The 19,624-nt window shown below is 49.5% G+C and overlaps 1 protein-coding gene across 2 annotated transcripts; it reads left to right on the top strand.

Moving 5' to 3' along the window:
• The first annotated feature begins 110 nt into the window (after positions 1-110).
• On the top strand, positions 111-19,526 carry mov10a (Mov10 RNA helicase a). Of its 2 annotated transcripts, none has more exons than XM_067242497.1 (23): positions 111-213; positions 356-484; positions 585-690; positions 1,377-1,582; positions 1,970-2,211; positions 3,411-3,657; positions 3,812-3,952; positions 4,847-5,009; positions 5,576-5,727; positions 6,325-6,495; positions 7,133-7,280; positions 8,724-8,885; positions 9,258-9,361; positions 10,005-10,102; positions 12,297-12,395; positions 14,905-15,013; positions 15,489-15,606; positions 17,580-17,771; positions 17,910-17,981; positions 18,163-18,288; positions 18,546-18,634; positions 18,891-19,009; positions 19,296-19,526. In XM_067242497.1, the coding sequence occupies exons 1-23, from the start codon at positions 179-181 to the stop codon at positions 19,355-19,357; spliced, it is 3,090 nt and encodes a 1,029-aa protein (XP_067098598.1). In that variant the 5' UTR covers positions 111-178; the 3' UTR covers positions 19,358-19,526. The 2 variants fall into 2 exon arrangements, with proteins under 2 accessions (XP_067098598.1, XP_067098597.1); XM_067242496.1 differs by having other exon boundaries at positions 113-213; positions 18,891-19,024.
• The last annotated feature ends 98 nt before the right edge of the window (positions 19,527-19,624 follow it).

The following is a 19,624-nucleotide window of genomic DNA, read 5'->3' as shown; positions in this document are numbered from 1 at the left end:
TTTTGTTAGGTTGGGTGTCTTTACTATAATTTAATTTAAATACTGACAGTAGGCTACGCAGTAAGCTGCGTCTTTCAGACCTGCCCTATCCCCGTGACATATTGGATCGTTTCAGCAGCCCTAACCAAGCTCAGACCTGGTAAAGTACGGATGGGTGTCCATATGCGACGTTGAAGTGATGCGGGATATAGAGATTTGGTCAACTGCGCGAAGGTACGTAAAACGCGTTCATCAACAGCACTGCCAGAATGCCCACTCTAGCCTACGACTGACGTCAACTATTTGGGCCGTGGACATTATACTTTGGACTTTACCAATAAATAATCACATAGCATTTCTAACAACCTGAATTTAGACGCAACATGCCATCATTAAAGGACTGTTTGGAATCCGGACTTGACTTCGTTGAATTTCTGGGAAACAGAACATCGAAAACGAATAAGAAGGAACTTCGTGACATTTATAACTTGGAATTTAAAAACAGGTAAAGTATCTTTAGATTCTTACGGAAGCGTATTTGGGCTAAATGCCTATTCCCCCATTATAAAAAAAATATGTTCAACTGTTTATCTTGTATTTTCCAGAGATGGATATATATACCCTAACTTCTCCACCGTTATCTATGCCCTTCAAAAATTCAACAAAGCCTACATCAAGAAGGGGAGAGTACACATAAACGTCGAATCTCAGGTACGACAACTGGAACGCGTTTTATAAGCTGTGCTGTACATCCACACGCCATGTAGTAAGCATAAATTCATTTATTTGGGAATATGATTAAATCCGTCAACTAAAAGGTTTGGATTTAAACGCTGGTTATAGCGGGGGACGTTGGCATTGGAACGGACATGTCCGAACGGTACCACTGCTAAAACTCGGTCTCCTGTCGATGATGTAGTGGATTAATTACTTCTTGAAGGGTACAGAAAACATTGGAGAGTGTTGTCTTTAATTCAATAAATAATATATGAAAGCATTGTGGATAGCAGGGTATAGCAAAAGCAGAAAGCGCGCAGAATGATCAACTTTCTACAGTTTGTTGCTTACAGAAATGTCCCCCCCAACATAAGACAGTCTTAATTTGATATCACAACGACGCAGCTGCTTCTGGTGGGGAACAGAACCTTGGCAGTCTTTTCAGTTTTCCTCAAAGTCCACACAGCCAAGGTTCAGCTCTGCCAAGTTTCCCCAGGCTGTAGTGACTACACACACACACACCCACAAACACACACAGTCACACACATCAAAATAGACTCGGCCTTGCTGACAACCTCCTAACCTGGCTAACTAAATATTAAAACAATGAAGGGAAGAATGCATTGAGCAGACATGATCACACAGGTACAGATATTGTAATATCTCCAACAATGTGAAAGGTTCGGGTTTACTATGGGGACCAGTGGAGGAGGCCACAGGGGGGCCAGAAGGGGAGCCCAGGGACCCCCACACCTCATGTGGTTGGAGGGGCAAGGAGCTCGACCTCATCCTCTGGCTCCTACCCCGCCCGCGACCCAGACACCTTGCTGCTGACTCCCAAGAAGCGGCTGGCTAAAGAGGTCCTCAACAGGCTAAAGATGAACAGGTGAGTTGTGTTGACCAGATCACCTGACCAGGTGAGTTGTGTTGACCAGATCACCTGACCAGATCACCTGACCAGATCACCTGACCAGGTGTGGGGTGGAGGTTTCCTGAACTTGGATGGCAGTTTTCAGATGAGTTGTTGAAGAGTATGAAATGTTTCTGAAATTCTAGTTAGACTTTCTAGTCGTTTCGTTTCCATCATTTGGCATGAAAAAGATTATTGCTTTTAATCTGTCTGCCTGTCTGTCTGGTCGTCTGTCTACCTGTCTGTCTGCCTGTCTCTGCCTCTCCAACCATCCATCCCTCCATCCCTCCATCCCTCCATCCCTCCATCCCTCCCTCCATCCCTCCATCCCTCCCTCCATCCCTCTGTCTGTCTGCCTCACAGGAAGGAGCTGACCTTTGACAAGGGGGGGATAGTGATGACCTCAGATCCCGCGGTGACCGACGGCAAGATCCACATCAGCGTGGGCCGCCTGGGGCAGCTGTTTGCGGTGAAGTTCCACATCCTGAACGAGGGGAAGGGCAGTGTCCACTTCACCCTCTACACCGCCTTGCATCGCATGAGCTGTTTCACCCTGCTGGACGAGAGGAGGGTGACCCGGACTAGCCCTCTGCTCCTCAGCCCTGGTGAGGAAACACACACACACACACACTCACACACACAGCAATGCACACACATGTGAACACACACTACTCAACCATCTACACAGTGTCTCCCTCCTCACTCCCCCCCCTCCCTCCCTTCCTCCTCTCCTCTCCTCTCCAAGGAGAGAGCTACAGTGTCTCCCTCCTCACTCCCCCCCCTCCCTCCCTTCCTCCTCTCCTCTCCAAGGAGAGAGCTACAGTGTCTCCCTCCTCACTCCCCCCCCTCCCTTCCTCCTCTCCTCTCCTCTCCAAGGAGAGAGCTACAGTGTCTCCCTCCTCACTCCCCCCCCTCCCTCCCTTCCTCCTCTCCTCTCCAAGGAGAGAGCTACAGTGTCTCCCTCCTCACTCCCCCCCCTCCCTCCCTTCCTCCTCTCCTCTCCTCTCCTCTCCAAGGAGAGAGCTACAGTGTCTCCCTCCTCACTCCCCCCCCTCCCTCCCTTCCTCCTCCTCTCCAAGGAGAGAGCTACAGTGTCTCCCTCCTCACTCCCCCCCCTCCCTCCCTTCCTCCTCTCCTCTCCAAGGAGAGAGCTACAGTGTCTCCCTCCTCACTCCCCCCCCTCCCTCCCTTCCTCCTCTCCTCTCCTCTCCTCTCCAAGGAGAGAGCTACAGTGTCTCCCTCCTCACTCCCCCCCCTCCCTCCCTTCCTCCTCTCCTCTCCAAGGAGAGAGCTACAGTGTCTCCCTCCTCACTCCCCCCCCTCCCTCCCTTCCTCCTCTCCTCTCCAAGGAGAGAGCTACAGTGTCTCCCTCCTCACTCCCCCCCCTCCCTCCCTTCCTCCTCTCCTCTCCAAGGAGAGAGCTACAGTGTCTCCCTCCTCACTCCCCCCCCTCCCTCCCTTCCTCCTCTCCTCTCCAAGGAGAGAGCTACAGTGTCTCCCTCCTCACTCCCCCCCCTCCCTCCCTTCCTCCTCTCCTCTCCAAGGAGAGAGCTACAGTGTCTCCCTCCTCACTCCCCCCCCTCCCTCCCTTCCTCCTCTCCTCTCCAAGGAGAGAGCTACAGTGTCTCCCTCCTCACTCCCCCCCCTCCCTCCCTTTCTCCTCTCCTCTCCAAGGAGAGAGCTACAGTGTCTCCCTCCTCACTCCCCCCCCTCCCTCCCTTCCTCCTCTCCTCTCCAAGGAGAGAGCTACAGTGTCTCCCTCCTCACTCCCCCCCCTCCCTCCCTTCCTCCTCTCCTCTCCAAGGAGAGAGCTACCAGGTGGAGGTGCAGTACCGCCTGCATCATTACGGACACTTCCCTGCCACCATGTACTTTGAGTTCTGCCCAGACCGGCCCGGGTCCAAACCCTTCTGCATCCTCAGGGAGATGGAGGCCTGGGCTCGGGGCGCACTGGGGGTGGAGCTGGGGCCCGTGGAGCCCTACCGGCCTTACCAGGTGGCCATCCGCAGGCCTGTCAACACCGTGATCGTGGAGGGGGAACCCCCTGAGAGGTGATGAGCGAAGGGTTTACGGTTGATGTTTTAGTCATCAAATGTTTTTATCCCAAGCGACATGCAAATGGTGCATGTTAAAAGTACCAAGTAAATTCAAACAGGATTTTGGTGGTCTGACTCAAGGAGCTCATCTTTTCTCTGTTCCTCACAGTTCTGTGGTCCATCATCTCAGACCGAGCGTGAAACTTGGAGACTATATTTATCCTCTTTACCTGAAGGACTTGTCCAGGCAGAATATGGAGGATTCAGAGTACTTGTCAGATGCAGCCAGACAGAAACTGCCATCTGTCAGGTGAAAGAAGACCCTCATAAGACGTTCAGCTTACTCACATTGCTCTCTACCGAACCCTGACCCATTAAAGAGAGACATCTGACACTCACAACGATGCATTTGTGGATTAAGAAAGTAAAAGTGAATCACACATTATTTTGCATTTTTTTTCATCTGTCAACACTCCCTGGCCTGGCCTGTCTGTCTCTCTACCCTCCCTGTCCTGTCTGTCTCTCCACCCTCCCTCTCCTGTCTGTCTCTCCACCCTCCCTGTCCTGTCTGTCTCTCCACCCTCCCTCTCCTGTCTGTCTCTCCACCCTCCCTCTCCTGTCTGTCTCTCTACCCTCCCTCTCCTGTCTGTCTCTCCACCCTCCCTCTCCTGTCTGTCTCTCCACCCTCCCTGTCTTGTCTGTCTCTCCACCCTCCCTGTCCTGTCTGTCTCTCCACCCTCCCTCTCCTGTCTGTCTCTCCACCCTCCCTGTCCTGTCTGTCTCTCTACCCTCCCTGTCCTGTTTGTCTCTCCACCCTCCCTCTCCTGTCTGTCTCTCCACCCTCCCTGTCCTGTCTGTCTCTCCACCCTCCCTCTCCTGTCTGTCTCTCCACCCTCCCTGTCCTGTCTGTCTCTCCACCCTCCCTCTCCTGTCTGTCTCTCCACCCTCCCTCTCCTGTCTGTCTCTCCACCCTCCCTGTCCTGTCTGTCTCTCCACCCTCCCTCCCCGTCCCTCTACCCTCCCTGTCCTGTCTGTCTCTCCACCCTCCCTGTCCTGTCTATCTCTCTACCCTCCCTGTCCTGTCTATCTCTCTACCCTCCTTGTCCTGTCTATCTCTCCACCCTCACTGTCCTGTCTGTCTCTCCACCTTCCCTCCCCGTCCCTCTACCCATCCTCTCTGTCCCTGCGTCCGTCTGTCCCTCAGAGCCCTCCTCTTCTGTCCCGTGAGGATGAAGAACTACTCCCAGCGCTTCCATCTGCTGCTGCACCTGGAGGAGATCCAGATGGAGGTGGACATCAGGAGGTATGACCTGCGTGGTCAGACCATGACTCAGGATCACACAAACAAGAAGCTGCTGACCCTCCGGGTAAAGAGACACAGACTTCCTGCATTTACATTTACATTACATTTATTCATTTGGCAGACGCTTTTATCCAAAGCGACTGACAAGAAAGAACTTTACAAAAAGTGCATAGGTCAATGATCATGAACAACGAGCCCTAAAACATTGCAGGTAGCCAAAATTTGAAGCATACATTGTGAAAAGCACATAAGTGGCGGTGGGTAGAACCAAGTTCTAGTTCTACCCACTGTAGTTAAACAAATTACAGTTAAACAACGTGATCCCCGAAAGTGTACCTGGAGGAAAGCAAGCAACAACACATTTAAAAAACTATTTCCTGTCTCTCCATTTAGTCTCTTTTCATTTCCTGCCTCTCCCTTTCCTCTTCCTGTGCTCCTCTGAGTTCTGAAAGCATGAGAGCCATGTCGATAATCCCACCAGGGTCAAACACTGTTTGCATCACCATGAAAAGTGTAGGTGCACTTGATGTGTGTTACATCACCTAGAGCTAAGCTACCAGGCAGTGCAACCAATCCCATCCATAAACGTAGATTTAAATCCAACAGCCCCATGTGTTTTTTCCCTGCCAGGTGCCAGGTGTGGCTGAGAACAGGCCGTCTGTCCTCCGAGGAGACTGTCTGAGGGTGTCTCAGTCGGAGGAGAAGGTCCAGCCAATCACCGTCTACACAGGCTACGTACACAGAGTAGAGCTGGACAGAGTTAAAATGGGCTTTTCTAAAAGGTAGGACTCTAGCTTCCAGAACCTGACCCTAAACCCTGACCCTAAACCCTGACCCTAAACCCTGACCCTAACCCTAAACCTTGACCCTAACCCTAACCTTAACCATAGCCTTAGCCCTAACCCAACCCTATCTGCATGAATGTACAATAAATCATCTGTTGTTTTGGAGCTGTATTGGGGTCCGACTTGTTGAACAGTCTCTGTCTGGTCAGAACCCAGACTTCTGGAGGTCTTCCTCAGTAACATGTCTGTGTCTGTAAGACTTCCAGAGGTCTTCCTCAGTAACATGTCTGTGTCTGTAAGACTTCCAGAGGTCTTCCTCAGTAACATGTCTGTGTCTGTAAGACTTCTGGAGGTCTTCCTCAGTAACATGTCTGTGTCTGTAAGACTTCTAGAGGTCTTCCTCAGTAACATGTCTGTGTCTCCCAGACTTCTGGAGGTCTTCCTCAGTAACATGTCTGTGTCTGTAAGACTTCTGGAGGTCTTCCTCAGTAACATGTCTGTGTCTGTAAGACTTCTGGAGGTCTTCCTCAGTAACATGTCTGTGTCTGTAAGACTTCTAGAGGTCTTCCTCAGTAACATGTCTGTGTCTCCCAGACTTCTGGAGGTCTTCCTCAGTAACATGAAGTTCGACGTGGAGTTCACCCTCAACCGCTACCCCCTGAAGCTCCAGCACCGGGCCGTGGACCTGGCAACCCTACACCGGCTGGATGACCTGCTCTTCCCCAAGGCCTCTGCCAGCACCAAGCCCCCCCTGCCCAAACTCAGGTCCGGTTCTCCCTCCTGTTCTCCCTCGCATTCAGGGTTCTTCTTTGCATCTCTGGTTCTCCCTCCCTTGCATGGTTCTCCCTCCCTTTCCTGGTTCTCTCTCAGTTCTCTCTCGCATGCGGGGATCTTCTTAGCATCTCTCTGTACTAGTTGTAAGAGGTGTGTGCTGGGTTTGTGGTGCTGTGTTAATAGAGGTGTGTTCTGGGTTTGTGGTGCTGTGTTAATAGAGGTGTGTGCTGGGATTGTGGTGCTGTGTTAATAGAGGTGTGTGCTGGGTTTGAGGTGCTGTGTTAATAGAGGTGTGTGCTGGGTTTGTGGTGCTGTGTTAATAGAGGTGTGTGCTGGGTTTGTGGTGCTGTGTTAATAGAGGTGTGTGCTGGGATTGTGGTGCTGTGTTAATAGAGGTGTGTGCTGGGTTTGTGGTGCTGTGTTAATAGAGGTGTGTGCTGGGTTTGAGGTGCTGTGTTAATAGAGGTGTGTACTGGGTTTGTGGTGCTGTGTTAATAGAGGTGTGTGCTGGGTTTGAGGTGCTGTGTTAATAGAGATGTGTGCTGGGTTTGTGGTGCTGTGTTAATAGAGGTGTGTGCTGGGTTTGTGGTGCTGTGTTAATAGAGGTGTGTGCTGGGTTTGTATCCAGGATGTTTAACCGTCAGCTGGAAGACAACCCCGAGCAGCATTCTGTGATCCAGCACATCGTGGCCGGAGCCTCCAAGCCTGCCCCCTATCTCGTCTTCGGACCACCAGGCACCGGCAAGACCATCACCCTGGTGGAAGCCATGACCCAGGTACAAGAGTGCCTGACTAGAGTGGACTAATCTGGGCTGGGCAGTGATGAAGAAAGTGTTTTGTCCGTCTTTTCATTAACAGAGTGACTTGGACTTCGTTCAATTGGGTTGTAGATTTTAGAATGTTTTTTAAGTGTTATCAATCTGCAGATTGTGAGAGTAAACCAGACCCCTGACAATTAATGACAACACAACACCAGGCTTAGGTCTCAATCATGTGTGTCAGCTCTGGAGGCTGGAGGCCAATTTTTTTTAGGGCACAAGAATGTAAAAATAGATAGTGACAGTCAGGCAGTAATGAGGGAGTCAGATGGCTGAGCGGTAAGGGAGTTGGGCTAGTGATCTGAAGGTTGCCAGTTCGATTCCCAGCTAGCCAAATGACATTGTGTCCTTGGGCAAGGCACTTCACCCTACTTGCTTCGGGGGGAATGTCCCTGTACTTACTGTAAGTCGCTCTGGATAAAAGCGTCTGCTAAATGACTAAATGTAAATGTATTAGAATGTCATATTGAGTCATGTTTGTAAAGAAAAGAGATTCCCAGGTCCCAGCCCATGACCACTCTCAGGGCAGAGAGAGATCATAGGTGAAGCTCTCCCCCTCGTCATCACACAAGACATTCACCCAGGACTTTTTCCTGACCCCGAACCCGACAATTGTGTCTAATTGTCAACCTGACAATTACATGTTCAAACATAGAATGCACAGAATCGCTTCCTTACTGGGTCTCAGTGAGCAGTACATTGATACAGTAGAACAGGCAAACAGGTGAAGACGTCGTAACTCATATACGTCCTCTTTGCGCATGTTTCCTTCTTACTGTCTCCTAAAAGTCTGGACATAGTGCATTCCACGTCTATATTCGCTCAGTGAGGGGCCTCACTGTATGACCTCTTGACCTCACGAAGACAAAAGCCTCATGTATGTAGAAAATCTGACCATCAGAGGGCTATTGCCAGGGTCCAGAAAGAGAAACCTCAGAACAGAGGCCAGGGTCAAGAGCCAGTTCTCCTAACTTATCCCTTGGGGAGTAACCGTGTCCTCCGACGAAGGAGAAAAGGGAACAGAGATCAGGTCGAGCGGACAGTGGAGAGATAGGGAGCTTGTGCACATGATGAGTCATGGAAAAGGGAACTGACTGTGGGTGAATTGTGAGGGTGGTATTGGGAATTTGCTCATGTTGACTATAAATATGTGCTGGATCTTAGAAGTCTGTAGCATTTTCTGTATTCCTGTATCAACTGCAGCTTTGCTGAATAAACCATAAACCTACCTTGAATTAGAAAGATATTACACTATTCCACACTTCTCTCGACCAAAAACCTTCTGATGAACAAAAATATACTACAATCATTTAACAATCCTGTGTCTCCTCTGCCTTCCCAAACCCTAACTCACCACATCAGACTAAAGCGTGTTGTTCCCCTTCCCTGCGTGTGTCCCAGGTGGACCAGGCCGACCCCAAGTCCCACATCCTGGCCTGCGCCCCGTCCAACAGCGCCGCGGACCTGCTGTGCGAACGCCTGCTGGGTCACCTGGACCCTCACCGGGTCCACCGGCTGTACGCCAGCAGCCGTGCCCCCGGTACCGTACCCAAACACCTGCTGGTGAGGACCCCCACCCTCACCCTCAACCCCACCCTCACCCTCACCCCCACCCTCAACCTCACCCCCACCCCCACCCTCACCCTGGAGCTTTACCCCATCCCCCCATAGGGTAATGGCGTAAAGCTCAGTGGTTAGAGCATTCAACTGTAGAACTAGAAGTTGCTGGTCAGAATCTCCACCTCTCACAGCTGTGGATAAAAGCGTCCGCTGGATGAATACATTATTAGTACATGATATGGCTCCTCTAGTAAACTCCTCAGCACTACACTGTGTTCTGGATATCGTATTCTAGTTACAGTAGTAAACTCCTCAGCACTACACTGTGTTCTGGATATCGTATTCTAGTTACAGTCTGGATCTTTGTGGTTGTAGAGGCACTGCAACTGGGACGCCACCCAGGACTGCTTTGTGCTCCCGGCCAAGAAGGTCCTGATGCAGTACAAGGTCCTAGTGACCACCCTGGTGACGGCTGGAAGGTACGGGGAGTGGTTGGGTGAGGGGGACGGGGGTGGGATGGGATGGAGAAGGAGGGTAGCGGGTAAGGGGGTGTTGTGGTAAGCGGTAAATACAAATGTCATTTAGTTTTATCGCTTTTAAGTTTGACTTATAAGTTTCAAATATAAGTCAACTCCTTAGTTATTTATTATGGATCACATTTAAGTAAACTCATTCATTACAGAAGTGCAAGTACAATATCTGTCAGTTTGACCATGGTGGGAGCAGGCACGGTCTTTGTCCTCTAGTCAAGGATGGACCTCATTTCAGAGATCCTTGGGTGTTCAGGATGAACGTCCGGTTCTTGGATCTGTGTGTGTTCATGTCCCTGTTTCATATCTGTCTCTCACTTCTTTATGTCCCCCTGTCCCCCGTCCTGTCTCTCTGACCCTGTCCTGTCTCTCTGACCCTGTCCTGTCTCTCTGACCCTGTCCTGTCTCTCTGACTCTGTCCTGTCTCTCTGACCCTGTCCTGTCTCTCTGACCCTGTCCTGTCTCTCTGACTCTGTCCTGTCTCTCTGACTCTGTCCTGTCTCTCTGACCCTGTCCTGTCTCTCTGATCCTGTCCTGTCTCTCTGACCCTGTCCTGTCTCTAAGTCCTTGTCGCCCTGTCCCTCTGCTCCAGGCTAGTGTCTGGAGGGATTCCGGCTGGTCACTTCTCCCACGTGTTCGTGGACGAGGCAGGCCAGGCCGTGGAGCCAGAGTGTGTCATCGCAGTCGCAGGTGAGAGACAGAGCTCTCAGGTTACCCCCCCTACATTTACATTCACATTTAGTCATTTAGCAGACGCTCTTATCCAGAGCGACTTACAGTAAGTACAGGGACATTCCCCCGAGGCAAGTAGGGTGAAGTGCCTTGCCCAAGGACACAACGTCAGTTGGCATGACCGGGAATCGAACTGGCAACCTTCGGATTACTAGCCCGATTCCCTCACCGCTCAGCCACCTGACTCCCACCTGACTCCCCCCTAGACTACCACTCTTCTACAATGTATGGTTTAAAACAGGCTTTAAAACACAGATTCTGTTCTGTACATCTCTCTTTTCTCGTCTTTCCCTCCCTCCCTCTTGCTCTCTCTTTCTGTTTTGTTGTGGAAGAAGTTTTCTCTTCAGAAGGAAAAAACTCAAAGATAGAGTCAGAGACGGAATATCTTTCAAAGTCAAGGTGGCTTGATGATTTATTCAGCACGATACCAGTGGTACATAGAAGATACAAAAAGCAATCACATTTCTCTACACATCCCATTATATAGACAGAGGAACAATCCCCCGCCCTGCCTGATACTATTTCACAACCTTTTGGAAGTTTCTACAAGGTTCTTCCCACAGTTTGACGAAGACCAAACCTGTCCTTGATCACCCCAATCATGCGTGCGCATCCCCTGGCCCCTAAAGTGCTGATGAACTCCTCTCAATGTTCTACTTGGTCCTCAAACCCCAGTTCACCCCAATCTCAATCTCAACACACGCCACCACTTAACCAGCCCTCCATCTACAATCTCTCCTTCTCTTTACTTTTTGAGGCATGAATCCGGGAATAGGGGGTATTCTTAGCTCTTATGTTCTCACTTCTGAACGATCCCAGCTGCTTCCCCCCTGGAACCCCACTAGTTCACTGTTCCGAAGCCTTGTTGACTCTCTAGCAAGCCTTTGTTATATAACTCTTACCCATAACAACCTCACTATTTGAGATACACACACAGAGTCCCCCAGCCCTTAACACGCATTCCAGTCTAATCCTGTTCTCACAGTGTAGCTCATACAATTTAGGCATACATTTACATTTAGTCATTTAGCAGACGCTCTTATCCAGAGCGACTTACAGTAAGTACAGGGACATACAGGGGCATAGATTCTCCTCTTGGGCCCACCACCTCTGACTACTGTGACGGAAAATTCAATACGTTTGTACAACACTTCAGATTAACAGAGTACTCTGTGACCCGTCATAACGGAGGACATGTAAGCTGTAAACTACAGGTCGTTCAGAAGAGAGGTGAAGAACCATCACACATGCACTGCCTTACATGAACTTAGAACAAAGGATCTTCAAGATGTTCCATCAATCAATATAGCGATCTCTGTGATTGGCCAGCACTACTCAGTGACAGTTTGACTCCACACCAAGTGTCCCACAGTTCTTTGATGTCACACTCTAAATGAGGATAGTAAAGTTACCTTTAATGACACACAAACAGAACACAGGACACAATCTCCTTGGCATAAAGGTCAGCTCCCTTTAGGCCACGGGAACTCAAGAATCCCCCAACCTCCGTGCCTCTGGCTTCTTAGTTAGGTATCATAAATACCTTAAGACAATCTGACTTCTTTCCCTACAGAGCAAAGTATCCTACAGAGCCTCATCCTCTTACACTTCACTGTCTACATAAAACACATACATTGTAACTATGTCCTAAAATTCTATGACACTACCACCTGGACGCCTGTCACCCTGCCCAATAATCAAGAAACCACGATAGTTTCTATTTTGTTCATTATGTGTCTCTCTCTCCCCCACCCTTTCTTCCTCCCCCTCTCTCTCCCTCCACCTCTCTCTCCCTCTCTCTCTTTCCCCCTCTCTCTCCCTCTCTTCCTCTCTCTCCCTCCCATCTCTCTCTCTCCCCCTCCCTCTCTCTCTCTCCCCCCTCTTTCTCCTTCCCCCTCTCCCTCCCCCTCTCTCTCTCCCCCCCTTTCTGCCTCCCCCTCTTCCTCTCTCTCTCCCTCCCATCTCTCTCTCCCCCCCTCTCTCTCCCCCTCTTTCTCCTTCCCCCTCTTCCTCTCTCTCTCCCTCCCCTCTTCCTCTCTCCCTCCCATCTCTCTCTCTCCCCCCCTCCCTCTCTCTATTCCCCCCTCTTTCTCCTTCCCCCTCCCTCCCTCCCTCCCATCTCTCTCTCTCCCTCCCTCTCTCCGTGTCCCAGGTCTGCTCCGGGCAAGGGGGGGTCAGCTGGTTCTGGCCGGTGACCCTCAGCAGCTGGGCCCCATCCTCCGCTCGCCCCTCGCTCTCCAGCACGGACTGGGTGAGCAGCCGCACGCAACACTGTCTATTATCTACACATAAACGCATGTAACACTGTCTATTATCTACACATAAACGCATGTAACACTGTCTATTATCTACACATAAACGCATGTAACACTGTCTATTATCTACACATAAACACATGTAACACTGTCTATTATCTACACATAAACACATGTAACACTGTTTATTATCTACACATAAACGCATGTAACACTGTCTATTGTCTACACATAAACACATGTAACACTGTCTATTGTCTACACATAAACACATGTAACACTGTCTATTGTCTACACATAAACGCATGTAACACTGTCTATTGTCTACACATAAACGCATGTAACACTGTCACATCTACAATCAGAACCAGTAATACGTGCAGGATATTTTTGTTTGTCAGAATGGTTTGGGTCAAAAGAAAAAGTCGGAGTGGAATATCTTTCAAAATCAAGGCAACCTGATGTTTATTCAGCGATGCAGCAGTTGATACAGGAAGACTGAAAAAGCTAGAGACTCCTAAAGTCCAGCACATTATATAATCAATATGAGGAAATTCCCCTCCCTCCATACTTTTATTTCCTAATATTGCATCATAATCTTTCCATAGTTTGTTCCCTTTTTCCATGATTCATCATATGTACAAGTTCCCTATCTCTACATTTACATTTAGTCATTTAGCAGACGCTCTTATCCAGAGCGACTTACAGTAAGTACAGGGACATTCCCCCGAGGCAAGTAGGGTGAAGTGCCTTGCCCAAGGACACAACGTCAGTTGGCATGACCGGGAATCGAACTGGCAACCTTCGGATTACTAGCCCGATTCCCTCACCGCTCAGCCACCTGACTCCCTCCCCCTCTAATGTCGGCCCGACCTTCCCTGATGTTCCCTCTGAAGGAGGACACATACTCAGAAAAGGAGAACTAGCTCCTTTTCCTGGCTCTCGTTCTATGGGTTTCTCCTTCTAAACTCTGGCAATAACCCTCTTTCCTGTCCCCTGAGAGTGTGATGATTCCCAATTCTGGCAACATTTCTCATGAGAAATGTAAACAAGATTACACCCCCTCAGATAATGGCACGTAGACCTCGGCCTTCCCCACTGTTTATGTGTAGCCGGTGTGAATCGGTGAAACTCACTCCTCAAGTATGTAACAGGCCACCCTCGTCAATGAATAGCTAGCTTTTTTGGGGGCATAGCTGGTAGTGGTGGCGCTTGGGAAGTCAGAGATGGCATGTGGGGGGTCAGATGGCTGAGCGGTTAGGGAGTCGGGCTATTAATAAGAAGGTTGTTGGTTCGATTCCTGGCTGTGCAAAATTACGTTGTGTCCTTGGGCAAGGCACTTCACCCTACTTGCCTCTGGGGAATGTCCCTGTACTTACTGTAAGTCGCTCTGGATAAGAGCGTCTGCTAAATGACAAAATGACAGATCCTCGGTGAAGGGTGAACACGGTCCGGAAAACTCTGACGGAACTTGCAAGACCACGTCTGTTACATACACGTCACATATTACATTTAGTCATTTAGCAGACGCTCTTATCCAGAGCGATTTACAGTAAGTACAGGGACATTCCCCCGAGGCAAGTAAGGTGAAGTGCCTTGACCAAGGACACAACGTAATTTGACACGGCCAGGAATTGAACTGGCAACCTTCAGATTACTAGCCCGATTCCCTAACCGCTCAGCCACCTGACTCCTTATGGGACATCCTTCCTTCTAACCTTTAGTCCGTACAATCAATCAATTCATGCAACGACAACTCCTAAAATCTAACACATTATATAGTCAATATGAGGAAGTTTCCCGTCCCTTCATAATCCTATTTCCCAGTGTTCTCCCACAATTTCTCCCAGTTCCCTTCACCCTTCCATGAGGCAGCCTTGTGTCCATGGTTATTATAAGTCTACGGTCAGTTTGACCTGCTCTCTCTGTTCCCTTTCTTCTCCAGAGGAGAAGACAGAGACTCAAAACAAGAGGCCTAGATCCTCTCCTTGGCTTCTGGCCCATCCTCTTCTCCTTCTAAACCACAGGAATGTGTTGTTTCCAACTCGTGACGCCTTTCTCTGAGACTAGTCAAAAACATGATGCCCCTGGGGCAGATGCAGTGCAACCCGGGAGTCAGGTGGCTGAGCGGTGAGGGAATCGGGCTAGTAATCCAAAGGTTGCCAGTTCGATTCCCGGTCATGCCAACTGACGTTGTGTCCTTTGGAAAGGCACTTCACCCTACTTGCCTCGGGGGAATGTCCCTGTACTTACTGTAAGTCGCTCTGGATAAGAGTGTCTGCTAAATGACTAAATGTAAATGTAAACCCAGACCTCAGCCTTCTCCCCTACTCCTGGACATCCCCACATACTAGCCTGTAGGACCTATAACCAATCAATGTTACGTTTCAACACACGGTTACACATCAACACACGTTACACTGTTACACTTCCTGTTGTCAACACACCTGTAGTCAACACACGCCTGTTACACAACTCCATGTCAACCTCCCCCCCCTCCCCCAGGCTTGTCTCTGCTAGAGAGGCTAATGAAGCACAACTCTTTGTACCAGAAGACTGGAGAGCTGGGACACTACAACAGCCGCTTCGTCACCAAGCTACTCCGTAACTACAGGTGCGCAACTCTACATCTGATGTATCTTTACCTCGTTCAAAGTACTTTTTACTTTGTTTTCCAATCATTCGATGTATGATTGTGTTCTGTAGAGCTCGTCTTTTCCTCTGTCTCTCTGTTTTACTCTGTCTCTGACTGTTTTTTTCCGTTCTTGCGAACTCGTTTGACGTCATTGCCCAAGTACGGTTCCAATCCAAAGAACACAAGTCACCAAGAACACCAAAAATACCCGGAAATGTTCTTGATCCGCCCCTTTTAATGAGGATGCATCGGATGGTGACTTGGTCAGCAAGAAACCATCTGATTTCCCAGAAGTCATTGCGAGAACACACGCATCTCAAATCGTTCCTCGTCCTCGCGGTCTTGCAAGACCGTTCTCGCAAGACGCTTGGCAAGAACGTTTCTCAAGAACGCAAGTACGTTCTTAGCGTTCTTCGGATTGATAAACAGCCTCTGTCTATCTGTCTCTGTTCAGGTCCCACCCTGCCATTTTGGAAATACCCAATCAGCTCTTCTATGACAACGAACTACAGGTGTTTGCTGACCAATGGGAGCGCGACACGTATCGCAACTGGGAATACCTGCCTAAGAAGGTGACCTATTTGAAGACGAAGTTACCCTCAAATGAATCACAGTATTCAGCATCAACTTTATTTTGCTGTCCTTCACTCTCTATTCCCTGAGACAGAATCCATCATGATGACTATATAGTTGTATATAGTATATAGGTATATACCAACTAATTCAGTCGATGTTTCTGTCATTATCTTCATCTCAGAAAAATGGGCACTATTTTCAATTGGATGCATTAAATGAATAAATTGTAACATAACCAAAGCAAGGTATTACAGCATTTGGAATCATTCTGGTGGAAACACCCCGATCACCTTAATGTATCTAGACACCCAGATGAGTGCAGGACAGATTCCCAGTGCTTCCTGTCTGTGTGTAACCTTCCTGTTCCTCCCAGCGCTTCCTGTCTGTGTGTAACCTTCCTGTTCCTCCCAGGGCTTCCTGTCTGTGTGTAACCTTCCTGTTCCTCCCAGCGCTTCCTGTCTGTGTGTAACCTTCCTGTTCCTCCCAGCGCTTCCTGTCTGTGTGTAACCTTCCTGTTCCTCCCAGGGCTTCCTGTCTGTGTGTAACCTTCCTGTTCCTCCCAGTGCTTCCTGTCTGTGTGTAACCTTCCTGTTCCTCCCAGTGCTTCCTGTCTGTGTGTAACCTTCCTGTTCCTCCCAGTGCTTCCTGTCTGTGTGTAACCTTCCTGTTCCTCCCAGGGCTTCCTGTCTGTGTGTAACCTTCCTGTTCCTCCCAGCGCTTCCTGTCTGTGTGTAACCTTCCTGTTCCTCCCAGTGCTTCCTGTCTGTGTGTAACCTTCCTGTTCCTCCCAGTGCTTCCTGTCTGTGTGTAACCTTCCTGTTCCTCCCAGCGCTTCCTGTCTGTGTGTAACCTTCCTGTTCCTCCCAGCGCTTCCTGTCTGTGTGTAACCTTCCTGTTCCTCCCAGCGCTTCCTGTCTGTGTGTAACCTTCCTGTTCCTCCCAGTGCTTCCTGTCTGTGTGTAACCTTCCTGTTCCTCCCAGGGCTTCCTGTCTGTGTGTAACCTTCCTGTTCCTCCCAGTGCTTCCTGTCTGTGTGTAACCTTCCTGTTCCTCCCAGTGCTTCCTGTCTGTGTGTAACCTTCCTGTTCCTCCCAGTGCTTCCTGTCTGTGTGTAACCTTCCTGTTCCTCCCAGCGCTTCCTGTCTGTGTGTAACCTTCCTGTTCCTCCCAGCGCTTCCTGTCTGTGTGTAACCTTCCTGTTCCTCCCAGTGCTTCCTGTCTGTGTGTAACCTTCCTGTTCCTCCCAGGGCTTCCTGTCTGTGTGTAACCTTCCTGTTCCTCCCAGTGCTTCCTGTCTGTGTGTAACCTTCCTGTTCCTCCCAGTGCTTCCTGTCTGTGTGTAACCTTCCTGTTCCTCCCAGTGCTTCCTGTCTGTGTGTAACCTTCCTGTTCCTCCCAGTGCTTCCTGTCTGTGTGTAACCTTCCTGTTCCTCCCAGCGCTTCCTGTCTGTGTGTAACCTTCCTGTTCCTCCCAGTGCTTCCTGTCTGTGTGTAACCTTCCTGTTCCTCCCAGTGCTTCCTGTCTGTGTGTAACCTTCCTGTTCCTCCCAGTGCTTCCTGTCTGTGTGTAACCTTCCTGTTCCTCCCAGTGCTTCCTGTCTGTGTGTAACCTTCCTGTTCCTCCCAGTGCTTCCTGTCTGTGTGTAACCTTCCTGTTCCTCCCAGTGCTTCCTGTCTGTGTGTAACCTTCCTGTTCCTCCCAGGGCTTCCTGTCTGTGTGTAACCTTCCTGTTCCTCCCAGGGCTTCCTGTCTGTGTGTAACCTTCCTGTTCCTCCCAGGGCTTCCTGTCTGTGTGTAACCTTCCTGTTCCTCCCAGCGCTTCCTGTCTGTGTGTAACCTTCCTGTTCCTCCCAGCGCTTCCTGTCTGTGTGTAACCTTCCTGTTCCTCCCAGGGCTTCCTGTCTGTGTGTAACCTTCCTGTTCCTCCCAGCGCTTCCTGTCTGTGTGTAACCTTCCTGTTCCTCCCAGGGCTTCCCAGTCATTTTCCACGGCGTGATGGGGAAGGACGAGAGAGAAGCCAACAGCCCTTCCTTCTTCAACGTTTCGGAGATCGAGGTGCTGGTGGACTACCTCACCAAGCTCATGCAGACTCAGGGCAAGAAGGGCCTGCCCAAACTGTCCCCTAGAGACATTGGCATCATAGCCCCCTACAGGAAGCAGGTGAGAAGACAGGCCTCACAGCTGTAGAGCGCTGAGATCTCTGAAATCTTTATTGCATTTTAAGTATCATACATAATGTAGGCTGGTGTGTATGTTGGTGTGGAGCATTTAAACTGTACTATAATTTGGTTTATTCAGGTAGAGAAAATTCAGAAGGCTCTGAAGTCAGTGAAGGAACTGAACCAGTGGAACGACATCCAGGAGCTGAAGGTCAGTTTCTGATGTTCGGCTACCGCGCCCTACATGGCCTGTGTGGGAGGTTCTGGTGTTCCATATGTGTTCCTCAGTGTTCCATATGGGTTCCTCAGTGTTCCAAATAAGTTACTCTGTGTGGTGTACATGTGTGTTCATGTGTGTGTACGTGTGTGTGTGCGTATTCTTGTCTCCGCAGGTGGGCTCTGTGGAGGAGTTCCAGGGCCAGGAGAGGAAGATCGTCATGGTTACCACAGTACGCAGCAGCATCAACTACGTCAAGATGGACCAAGATTTCAACATCGGCTTCCTGGCTAACGAGAAGGTCTGTCAGTTATTCAGATATCCTCTACCTTAAAACCCACAGTATGGCTTTGCATGCAAGTACGCGAGTGTGGAATTGTGTGATTGTGTGTGTGTACAGACACAAGTTTGTGTGAGTAAGTGAACGTGTGTCAGTGAATGTGTGTGAATATGTCTGCGTTTGAGAGTGTGTGTATGCGAGTTTGTGAGTGTGTTTAAATTAGTGTGTGTGAGAGACTCCTGATCCCTGGTCTCCCCTGTGTCATGTGATCTCCCCAGAGGTTTAACGTGGCTATGACCCGTGCCAAAGCCCTGCTGATTGTGGTGGGAAACCCTGTTATCCTCAACAAGGACCCTACCTGGGAGAGGTACGAGCCTACAACAGTGTACCTCGGTTCAGAACATCAGATCACCTGCATAGACATAGGGCGTTTTGGTCTGGTTAAAGATACCTTACAATAGAAAAGAACTCAATACAATAAAATGGAACTGGAACTTCTTTTTAGAATGTGTAGAACACACAGATCAAATGTTTCTCAGTGTTCCACATTCATTCCAAAGTGTTGCCCAGCGTTACAAGTGGTTCCACGTGATTCTAAACTGTTCTAACCACTGTGTTTTCAGGTTTATCAGGTACTGCGTGGATAACAAGGGGTACACAGGGTTCAACCACGCGGACGCTGAGGGAGAGGACGATGTGGTCTCACGCCTGGCATCCCTGAAGATCCACGTGCAGTCTGAGAGTGAGCAGCCAGCCTGTGAGTGTTAGCATCCAGCCTGCTAACACTGTTAAAGTTAGCATCCAGCCTGCTAACACTGTTAGAGTTAGCTACAGCATCCAGCCTGCTAACACTGTTAGAGTTAGCTACAGCATCCAGCTTGCTAACATTAACAAGAGTAATCTACTCAGTTTTAAGTTTCTCTGATCTCTCCTCCTCTCTCCTTTCCCTTTACTGTCTGTGTGTCTACCTGTGTGTGTGTCTGTGTGTTCATATGTTTTCATGTCTGCCTGTGTGTGTGTTTCCCCAGGTGAGTCAGATGAGAGCCCCTTGCAACAGTTCATCCATCCAGAATGGAGGAATGAACACTAGCCTCCTGGTGACATCACAAAGCGACACCAGAGTGAGAGCTTCATTGTGGTTGCTGTGGGCAACAGATGTAACTGTTCCACCTGCTTGCTTCACAACAGAAGACTGTTGATGAACTCTGACCCCAGCAAGCAGTTAAATAAACTGCCACCAGTGATGGAACTATCTGAAATATGTCACAAGCCTTTTTAATGAGATGTTCTCCAACAGGCCATGCCAGAATATCCTATTACTGGAATAGGTCATCTATTTTCAAATACGTTTTGATGT

Source organism: Osmerus mordax, chromosome 1 (assembly GCF_038355195.1).
Source record: "Osmerus mordax isolate fOsmMor3 chromosome 1, fOsmMor3.pri, whole genome shotgun sequence".
Lineage (NCBI taxonomy): Eukaryota > Metazoa > Chordata > Actinopteri > Osmeriformes > Osmeridae > Osmerus > Osmerus mordax.
Note: the sequence above shows the minus strand (reverse complement) of the source record. Positions and strands in the feature narration are given on the sequence as shown.